Below are 10494 nucleotides of genomic sequence, written 5' to 3' on the forward strand. Positions count from 1 at the left end.
TTTTCTCTTATTGTTGCGTGTTTTGAACAAAATAAAGATGACTATTGTCCATATAGTTCTACAGTACTGTTTGAAAACTGTTCTCATTTCTTTTACTGTCAAGAAGTTGGTAAGCCAAGTGAATGGCTGAAGCCTAGAGAGGACTCCTCTCATCCGAAATCAATCCTTAAATCTCCTATCAATAGGTATCAGGAGGAAGCAAAACTACGCCATTTATTTGGCATTTTTTAGAGCTGAGATGGTAGTCCTTGCATGCTTGTCCAATAAAAATAACTAACGCTATGAAAAAGTGGTCGTTGTATGCAGGAGGAAATACAGCAGGAAAGGAAGCAGCACTAAGGTGAGGGAGTGGAGCATCTCCCCATTTATTCAGACCTGAGAGAAGCAGTTGCTTAGGCTTCCCAACCCCTCAACACAGTGGCTCTGGCGACTCGGTTGACTCCAAGTGTAAAAGCTCCCATGCGGAGGTCACAATTATGGGTCTTGCACATCTCCTTCACATCTTTGAAGCCCTTCGTCATGTAAGTCTTCAGTTCATTGTTTACCTTCTCTTCCTCCCACATGAAACCTTGGATGTTCTGTATTTGTATTGTTTGTTTCAATTGAGTTATATATCATATGTGTGCATCTGTTGTCTCTTTCTGAAAGGAGTTAGTGAATGAATGAACAAAAGGGTTGTACCTGAACCCACTCGAAGTAGCTAACTGTAACTCCCCCTGAATTTGCATAAATATCTGGTAGAATAACAACTCCTTTTCTTGCCAATATCTACAGATGACAAAAGATTATGAATTTCCAGTTTTTGCTTCTATCTTCATTTAGCTTGTTGTTCATTCATGTGCTCACCTCATCGGCCTCTGGGTCTGCTGGGTGATTGGCTGCTTCTATTATGAACTTAGCTTTGATTTCATTGGCATTTTCCTTGTTGATGACGCCTCCAAGGGCTGCTGGTATCAATATGTCACAGTCTTCAACCAAAATAGACTGGGGATCAATTGGATTTCCCCCATCAAAACCTTTCACACCTTTGTGTTCTTTTGCATATTTTAGTAAGCTTGGAATATCTATCCCATTGTCATTCTTTATTGCTCCTGTCACATCGCTTATAGCTACAATCTTTCCTCCATTTTCATTGATAAGTCGTGCTGCCCACGACCCCACATTGCCGAAACCCTAACATAGCAGCCCGTATTTTTACTTAGCATGCTGTAGTATATATGAAGGTTAGCTTGAACGAGAAATTCTAGCAGAAAGGTAAAGAAAAGTGTGCCTGAATGACAAATCTTTGACCAGATATGCTCTTTCCATACTCATTTAATAAGGCCTCTGTTGCATACAACACGCCTCGCCCTGTTGCTGCATCTCTGCCCAGAGATCCACCCAGATCCTAGTTTGGTGATAGTCAACTTTGATTAGTTGCTTTAATAGTGATCTATGGAGCTGAGTTGAGCCTTATAAGTCACTTACGATAGGTTTCCCTGTTACGATCGCTGGTGAGTAGCCATGAAACTTGGAATACTCGTCTAGGATCCATGCCATTGTCTGTTGAAATCAACACACAATTAGGAGGGAGGAAAGTTGAAACTTGAAGAGTAAAATAATACAACTACTAGAAACTAAGTTTGATTGTGTATATGTAGTCAACCTGTGGACCTGTTCCCATATCTGGTGCTGGAACATCGGTGTGGACACCAACAAGATCATGTATCTTTTGAGTGAAAACTCTGGTAAGACGTTCCAGCTCCGATATACTTAATTCTCCAGGATCACATCCTATCCCGCCCTTCGCTCCACCGTATGGTATATTTGCGACCGCTGTCTTCCACGTCATCAATTGTGCCAAAGCATTTACCTCATCAGGGTCAACCTGCATTGGAGAGTAGACCATGAGCAAAATGCAAGGAATGAGCCCTTGAAACTTAGATTTTGTAGAAAAGAGACTCTAGATAATAAGAAAAACTACCAACCTCTGGGTGATATCTGATCCCTCCCTTCATGGGGCCTCTTGCATTGTCATGCTGGACCCTGAAACCAACAAAGGATGCCAATGTGCCATCATCTTTGGGTATGGTACACTCAACCTGTCATATTCAGAAGAGTTTTAGCAGAAACTATAGACTATTATTGTTCAAGATATGAACTCCCAAAAAGAAGAGATTAAAAAGAAACAGAAAACTAAGGAACTATAAAAGCATCCATCCCAATTGAAACAAATATCTTGAATAGAAGAAATGAGAAGAAACAAGCCTTGATTTCTCTAAATGGAATGAGCAAGCTCTTTTCGAGCTTTGAATCGAGACTGAGAAGTCTAGCAGCAAGCTTGAAGTTTCTGTTTGTTGCTGCTAGTGCGTTCATGGTCGTATTCTCGAAAGAGTAATCCGCAGCTGCTATGTATAACAACAACAAACCACTCAGTGGAATGGAATCTTGGACTTCATAGCAAAATGAAAAAAGAAAAGAACAAAAAAGATAAATAAGAATATTGAGACTAGGAAAAATACTTAATAATAAAGTATTAAAACAGAGTGAAAGCTAAGAGATCAGAAATATGGATGAAGATTCTTCTTCTTCTAATATTCAATGCTCTCCATTTGAGAACAGAGAAACCTTAGGCTATTTGTTTACTCATATTTGAATGGAAACTCTGTCTCATATATATATATATATATATAGATAGATAGATAGAGAGAGAGAGAGAGAGAGAGAGCTGACCTCAGTGTTATCTCCAAGAAAAACAAACACTGTGGGATTTGAGTTATTTAGCTTTAGAGATAGGGGAGAGACAAAAATGGAAGAGCTGAAGCTAGGCCTTCACAGAAAGGAAATGTGCTGGAAAAAGGTGAGATACAGAAGAAGCTCAGAACAGTGGGTTTTGAAGAACTATGAACTACCCTCCTAGGTATCCATTTATAAACACCATAACCCAGCACGAACACAACAAGTGGAAGAATCAGATTCCAATCTCCAAAAGAATTATCCTTCTACTCCACCAATCTCTGCCAAATCCATATCAAATTGCAGAGCCAATATGCAGATTTTGAGTGAAGAGAATGTGAATATGAGAATATAAGCATATAATGCAAACTCACACGCCCATTTGCCACTCTGCACTCACTCACAGCCTTTCTTTCTCTTTCTCTTTCTCTTTCTCTTTCTCTTTCAATAGCTTAGTGAGTTCCAAATCAGATTCCCTCTATGCTCTTTCTGCTCTTGTGATGCTCATTCTAGCTTGCTAATGTGATTATGATTGGTTTTTTAAAGACATTTACCACTTTCTCTCACTTGTGTCTCAGTTAGATGCATCTTCTTCGCTTGCTTTTTGTTTATGATGTAGTGCATATTACGTCTGAATTACATGGCCTATTAGTATGATATTGTATTTTCTTTTGACTCAAGGAACTATATAGTTTCAAGCTTGCGTTTGTATGATGATTATTGAAGCATCGTTCAGCTAAGGACTTTTAGTGACAAAAGGAGGAACAAGCTTAGTTACGAGGTGTTAGGGACAAAGATACTTAGAAGACTGAACAACATGCATTATTCTATGAATATTTTGATGCATATGTTGGGATTTTACCTACGAGATTAAACGTTGTGTCTTTAGGATTTGTGATTATCTGAATAAACGAGTTTTATCGGCGAGAATTTTGGGATTAGTTAAGCATTTTGGTGACGAGCTAAGAGAATATAGGTGTGGTATTGTAAGGACTCGACTATTGTGAGCAAGAGTTGGGGCCTTCTCAATTAATTATCATATTGTCTTCTCTAAGCCAATATTGGTTAACCTTAAACTCCCGGACACTGAATCTAATCCTCTGCAAAAAGTAAGAATTACATATTTTGACCGATTAATAATGGAGAATGGGGTTGCTCCCGCAACAAAACTAAGATAAAGTTGCGCAAAATTACGTGGAGGTGGAATTTCTTTGGACCCAACTTGCAAGAAATTTTGGATGATATTATTGAGTTGAATTGATTTTCACTTTGTCTCTAATAATATTATTGATTTTCACATTATCTAACATTTGTCAACCTCTCTTTAGCTCGGTATACGAGGAGCAATACAATGTGGATGATATCTATAGGTAATAGATGTTGGAATAAGTTCCATTCGAGTAGATATGTACGCCATCCCAAAAGGCTGCACACAAGAATAAGAATATGTTCATCCGCTCCCTTGTCCAATTTGGCCCATCTTTTAACTTTATCACATTATTAATACACACAAATCGATGATATTTTATGTTAAAAGATGACATATTTCGAAGATTAAAAAATTATAGCATTATCATTTCACGAGTGCTAAGCCAGTGTTGTAAGTTCAGATAAAACCTTTCAATTCATCTCTATTATATTGAGTTCTTTCGCATTTTTTCTTATAAGGTCGAGTAAAAAAAAACTATAATTATAAAAAAAAATTTAAACTTAAAATTAAATCGCTTAAGATCATATAAACACTATATACGATCGAAAACAAATCAATTTTCACTTAACGAATTGAATCAGATGTAAAAGTATTTGTTTAGATAAAGACTTAGAATATCTTTGTACGTTGGAGATCATAATCCACTATGATCCAAAATGTTCGGCCAAAATTCACCAACTAAAGTTATATAGGATTTCCCCATGTTATTTCACTATCTTCCTTTCGTGTTAAATTTTTATACTCGAATTTAGTTTCTAAATTTTGCTTTGTATTTATTTAGTAGAGGTGTTCGTGGGTTGAGTTAGGTCAGGTTGGATCATTTTCTATACTTAATTTATTTGTCCGGGAGGTAAAATTTTCAACTAAAACAACCCTTATTAAATAATAAAACTCGACCATAAATTTTGTAGGTTGAGTTAGTTCGAGATATTTATTCAAATTTTTATTTTTAATAAAATTAAAATGTTAACTCGTAAAATATCTATTTATTTTTAAATATTTAATTATAATATGAAATTACTTTTGGAATAGTTATAAATTATTTTAAAGACTGCTAATAAATAATTAAAAAAAATATGCAAATATTATTGTTATTTAAAATTAACAAAATCTTGATAGGGCTTTTCCATGACTATAATTAACCGATTAGAATAAGACGTTTGAAAAATTACATTTTAAGTAAGTCCTCCCGAGATGTACTTTTAAAGCGAAAAAAAAAAAGAAGAGAGAAATACTCTAACACTCCACCGTTGTCATATATTCCATAGTTAGATACTACATTGAGTAAGATTGTCTTTACTACACATTGTACTAAAACTTATAATTAGTATCGTGTGATTGTAATGTGAGGACAGATGTGAGACTTGCCAACTCATCCCGATCGAAAAGGGTCCATATGGTATTGCCTAGAGATCTGCAACAATCCCCTAGGTTGAAAACCTGCCCATAAAGGGCATGTGACCACAATGGTACATAGTAGTTGGACCTATAGAACTCCAATGAGATTAGGGTCCACTTGGGCCTGACTATGAGGAACTAGACTCGGTGAAACGAGAAAAGACCCTAAAAGGGTAAAACGTTCAAGAATCTCATACAAAATTTTGATGCGTATATGTGTTTGATAAGCAGGGCGATGAGATATCACTATAAGATGAGGGACTCGATTGAGCAAAACTATAAGGAACTATAGGAAATAGATTCAGTGTGTAATGTCCCACATTAGTTGGGGAGGAGAACAAACCACTATTTATAAGGATATGGAAACATTCACCTAGCATATGCGTTTTAAAGCCGGTTGGGGAGGAGAACAATAGCAGATGTTTTTTAAAGCCGGTTGGAGAGGAGAACAAGCCTTGAGGGGAAACCCGAAAAGGAAAGCCCAGAAAACAATATTTGCTAGCTTGAGGGGAAGCTCGAAAGGAAAAACCCAACAATATCTACTAGCTTGAGGGGAAGCTCGTAAGGAAAAGCCCAACAATATCTACTAGCTTGAGGGGAAGCTCGAATGGAAAAGCCTAGAAAGAACAATATCCGCTAGCGATGGATCTGGGCCGTAACCTAACTTGAGACTTGAGATGCCTAAAGAACCTAGTCTTTGTCCGAGACAAGTTACAAACGACCTCTTCAATAATCCTCTAATCTAACTCGATCGACTAATTTAAAATATTGTACTTAATCAAAGTTAATTCCACGAACACGTCAAATAATAATTTTTTTAATACCCATACCAACTACTTTGAATAATAAATAATTAATGATTTTAGCTTTTAATTTTTTTTTATTATAATTATTATTTTTTTAATATATTTATTATAAAATAAATTCGTGGAAGCATAGGCTGCCATTTAGCAAAATAATTGAGATGATGAGGCGGCTACGCAAGTTTTTGTTTATTTATTTTTATTATTAGTATTTTTTAATAATTAAAAAGATTAAATTTAAATATTTAAAAGTATGAAACTTAAAATACGAACTTAAAAAAATAAACAAAATTTTTTAAAAAAATTTTGGTCATATTTTTAATTTTTTTAAAAAATATTTAAAAGTGTTTTTTTTATTTGATTTTTCATGCTTAAAAATTTTAAATAATTGGTGATTTGTTTATTTTTAACAAAATAATAATAATAATAATAATAATAATAATAATAATAATTACTATTTATAATTAAACGCCAAAATTGTTTTATAAGAGATATATAAACGTTTGAAAGTGTCTAATGTCTTGAAGTCTAACACATTGACCATGCTAAAATTTAGCTACATATTTTGTCAGAAATTTAAAATTGAAATTGATGTCATGGCTCGCGTAGCTAGACTTGAATTTTAAAAGACAAAATCAGACTTTCGTTAAAGATAGATGAGTGACACCAGTTTAATTAGGTAAGTGGTTTTACTATCGGCTCGATCGGAAGACTTGTCTTATGTATGACGACATGTGCCCAATAGCCCTTGCACGTGTCATTTATGCTTTATGTTATACGATGATGTGATGATGTTATATAATGATGTGTGACGTTATATGATGATGTTATATGGTGACGTGATGATGTTAAATGATGATGTGATGATGTGATGATAGGATGATGTGATTATGTTATATGATAATGTGATGACGTTAAATGATGATGTGATGATGTTATATGATGATTTGGTGACGTTAAATGATGATGTGATGATGTATATGATGTTGACATGATGATGATGCATGATAACAAGATGTTGTGAGACGTATGATGATGCAATGACTTAATATGAAGATGTTTCATATTAAGATGATGTAGCATGTATTAAATGTCACGATGCACTATGACAACGGATTTTTAAAGATACAATTCTAGTTGATGTTAATGATCATGAATGTATGAAGGTCAATGCTTGCATGTTACTTAGAGTAATGTGTGAACGATGTATAGGGTTGTGTCATAATGATAATTTAGAGATGAAAACTATAGGGATCTCATGCATTTTGTGTGTTCATATATATGATCATGAATACGGATGCATACACTATAATGATGATCACCCTTAGAGAAAGCCACATCTCTATATATAGTGTAGTATTGAAGCTTGAAGTTTGTGTGCACTAAGACTATCAATGGTTCATTCTTCCACCACCGTTTTCCCCGCCCACCCTACTCCCACTGCCACCCTCTCCTTCTCCGAGAGCGACCAAATCAAGCCATGGACTCACTCCCCCACTGTTTATGTCTACCGATCCCCCGCCGTCCCCACCTCCGCCGTCGTCGACTCCTTGAAAAACTCCCTCTCCCAAATCCTCGTCCCTTACTACCCTCTCATCGGCCGCCTCCACTGGATTGGTGGAGGCCGCCTTGAGCTTCATTGCTCCAGCACCGGAGCTCAGCTCATTGAAGCCTCCTCTACTGCCACGCTCGACGATTATGGCGATTTCTCTCCCACTGATGCTCTTCGAGAGCTCACTCCGAAAGTCGATTATAGTACTCCCATTGAGGAGCTGCCGGTGTTGTTGGTTCAGATTACGAGGTTTAGCTGTGGTGGGATCGTGATTGGCATCGGCATTTCTCACATTCTTGTTGATGGGGTCTCGGCGATTACGTTTATCAACTCGTGAGCGAGTATTGCACGGAGGGAGAAGGCGGTGGAGAGTATTGTGCAGCAATTTCATGATCGGAGTGTTTTGCAACCGCAGAAGCCGTTACGGCCGCCCAAGTTCGACCACCATGAATACAACAACCCGTCACTTCTTTTGGGTTGCTTCGATGCCAAGGTATGTGTATTAAATTCACAAGTGTTGAATTTGACCCACGATAGAAATACGTCTGAAACAAGTAAAAGAAGTTAAAAAAAAAAAAAAAAAACTTGGGGGGAGCAAACTTTGGAACAAAAAAATCTTTAAGCACATAACTTTTCAATTCTCTGTGTTGTATTGCAAATAGTATACATATGAGTATTTAACGTGTCTGCTGTCTCAAATTTATTAGAACATGATAAATTATTATAGATTTTGAACTTTAATAAATGGTTTATAATCTTTTTACATATCCTTCACTTACCGAAATCTAAAAATTTAAGCTAACACGTTATGATATTCCCAACAGGAGGAGCGAAAGAAAGAATCCACCGTCATGTTGCTAAAAACTTTACAAAGAGCAAGTCGAAAAACTTAAAAAGAGAGCAATAATATAGTCAATCGACTCGACGAGCTACCATCACGACCATACACTCGATACGAGTCTATTGCAGGCCATATGTGGGTATGTGCATGAGACAAGCATAACAGAGACATCAGCATAGACATGAAGGACAAGATAGGCTTGTTGAAGGGTCGGGTAGGGCCCCGGGCCTTAACCTCAAAAGTCAGGGTTTCGGAAGGAATTTGGGCATGCGGTTCGGGAGTTAAGTCCTTCCATATGAAATATGAATGCTCGCCAAGGTTGGTGTCAATCGGACATTGGACGGACAATGCACGACACCGTATGACACCTCACCAAAATCATGTCTACACCTGGTAGAATGAAAATGGCCCAAAATGTACTATAGGGGTTAACATGGTGTTAGCTCTCCACCACCCCTGGGCCCTGTGGCCTAAGTGAGCTACCCTGTAGCACATACGTGTGTCACAGTGTGGGCGAGCGTGCCAAGACGAGTGTCTCGGGCGACTTCCTTTGAAATGGGTTTTTGAAGGACAGTACCGGACGACACGGGTGTGCCGGTATTGCGCCCTAGCCCGCGTGTTGGAGGTTGCTACATACACCCGCTATCCGGGATGGTATCCGTAAATGACTCGGTATGGGCACGGGAGGGCCTATGCCTCGATAGAACCCGGATGGATGGATGATCGGGAAGTCCCGATGAGATGAACGACACGCGGGCCCATTCTCGATGACATGACCGAATGAGTTATGATGGCCGACGACATCCCGAGACTTAGGATGGCGTCAAGACATATGGACCCTATCGATGGGGATCGATATGACAAGATGAGATGCGACGTTATATTGAGAGACCTTGGCCCGAGTAGATGCAAGGTCGAGCCGAATGAGTTGGCCTAGCGTAGAGGCAAGTCGGATGTGTCGCAGAGGATTGAACATACACGCACAGGCGGCGTATGTGGTTGAACAAGCTTGGATTCCGCACAAGCGATGTTCGATTGGCGAAGACAAACCTCGCCTAAGGTCCGACGAAGCCACAAAGTCGGGGCGAAAAATACATATGGGGCTTAATTCCCCTTAAGGCTAGTCGTGAGCGTGTATAGATCATGACGCCGCACGGTCAAGAAGTTAGGACCGTGACACCGTGGACGTATGACGACGACTTGGAACACCAATTCCCAACAACTTCACCGGAAACTCAACCCTAGTAGCCGTGACACCAAAGTGTCAATTCGGCGATCTAATATCTCAACCACTAAGCTATGCTGCAGGAAAGATTCAAAAAGGAACATGGAAGATCATGGACGAGTACGCGAGGTCGGAGCTAGACTTTCTAGCAAGTCAAGAGGACATCAGCTGGGTTAGAACCTCGTACCACACAAAAGTTAAGGTTGAAGCTCCATTTTGGGGCAACCCCAATTTGTCTTTGGGAAGTTGGATGTCGCTGCCATTGTATGAGGCGGACTTCGGCTGGGGGCCGCCGTGTTATGTGGGGCCGGCGACATTGAATGCCGACGGGAAGTCGTTCATCATGCCGGCGCCGGACAACGACGGAGGGTTAGTTATAGCCGTACGGCTGCAGAATAAGCACATGGATGATTTTAAGAGATTATTTTATGAAGATTGAGAGATTTTATTGTCGTTAGTGGAATAAAATAGAACGAATTTCTACGTCATTATTGTATTATCATGGGTTGTTTTTGTTTTTTTGTTTTTTTGTTTTTGTTAATGCAATAATAATTGGTTGTTATAGTCACTTTTTGCATCAATTTATGACGTCATTTTATTATTAAAAAATTATGGCGGCTTTGGTGGTTAAACATCGAAAGGGGGCGTTAAGAGCAACAAGCATCCCCGTCAATTTGATATTATCCACTTTGAATGTAAACTCTTGGGTTCTTTATTTCTTTTTGAATGCGTAGGGCGCAAGCTCACCGA

General features: G+C 38.3%; 1 protein-coding gene and 1 pseudogene across 4 annotated transcripts; one reads left to right on the forward strand and one right to left on the reverse strand.

Moving 5' to 3' along the window:
- Nucleotides 1-53: 53 nt before the first annotated feature.
- Nucleotides 54-3128, reverse strand: LOC111478253 (glutamate dehydrogenase 1). 4 transcript variants are annotated; one of them, XM_023122430.1, is made up of 9 exons: nucleotides 2716-3128; nucleotides 2248-2392; nucleotides 1968-2081; nucleotides 1646-1867; nucleotides 1468-1542; nucleotides 1271-1387; nucleotides 847-1173; nucleotides 682-768; nucleotides 54-578 (listed from the first exon to the last, which is right to left on the reverse strand). In XM_023122430.1, the coding sequence occupies exons 2-9, from the start codon at nucleotides 2353-2355 to the stop codon at nucleotides 393-395; spliced, it is 1236 nt and encodes a 411-aa protein (XP_022978198.1). In that variant the 5' UTR covers nucleotides 2356-2392; nucleotides 2716-3128; the 3' UTR covers nucleotides 54-392. The 4 variants fall into 4 exon arrangements, with proteins under 4 accessions (XP_022978198.1, XP_022978200.1, XP_022978199.1 ...); XM_023122432.1 differs by having other exon boundaries at nucleotides 2248-2387; nucleotides 2713-3128; XM_023122431.1 differs by having other exon boundaries at nucleotides 2248-2432; nucleotides 2713-3128.
- Nucleotides 3129-7520: 4392 nt separating this feature from the next.
- On the forward strand, nucleotides 7521-10217 carry LOC111477727 (annotated as a pseudogene).
- The last annotated feature ends 277 nt before the right edge of the window (nucleotides 10218-10494 follow it).

Source organism: Cucurbita maxima, unplaced genomic scaffold (assembly GCF_002738345.1).
Source record: "Cucurbita maxima cultivar Rimu unplaced genomic scaffold, Cmax_1.0 Cma_Scf00004, whole genome shotgun sequence".
NCBI classification, from domain to species: Eukaryota; Viridiplantae; Streptophyta; class Magnoliopsida; order Cucurbitales; family Cucurbitaceae; genus Cucurbita; species Cucurbita maxima.

Coding starts and splice junctions, on each gene's coding strand:
- LOC111478253 (XM_023122430.1), bottom strand. CDS start 2,355: ATGAACGCACTAGCAGCAACAAACAGAAACTTCAAGCTTGCTGCTAGA. Junction 2,082..2,247: donor TTCCATTTAGAGAAATCAAG/GCTTGTTTCTTC, acceptor TGAATATGACAG/GTTGAGTGTACCATACCCAA. Junction 1,868..1,967: donor GGATCAGATATCACCCAGAG/GTTGGTAGTTTT, acceptor TCTCCAATGCAG/GTTGACCCTGATGAGGTAAA.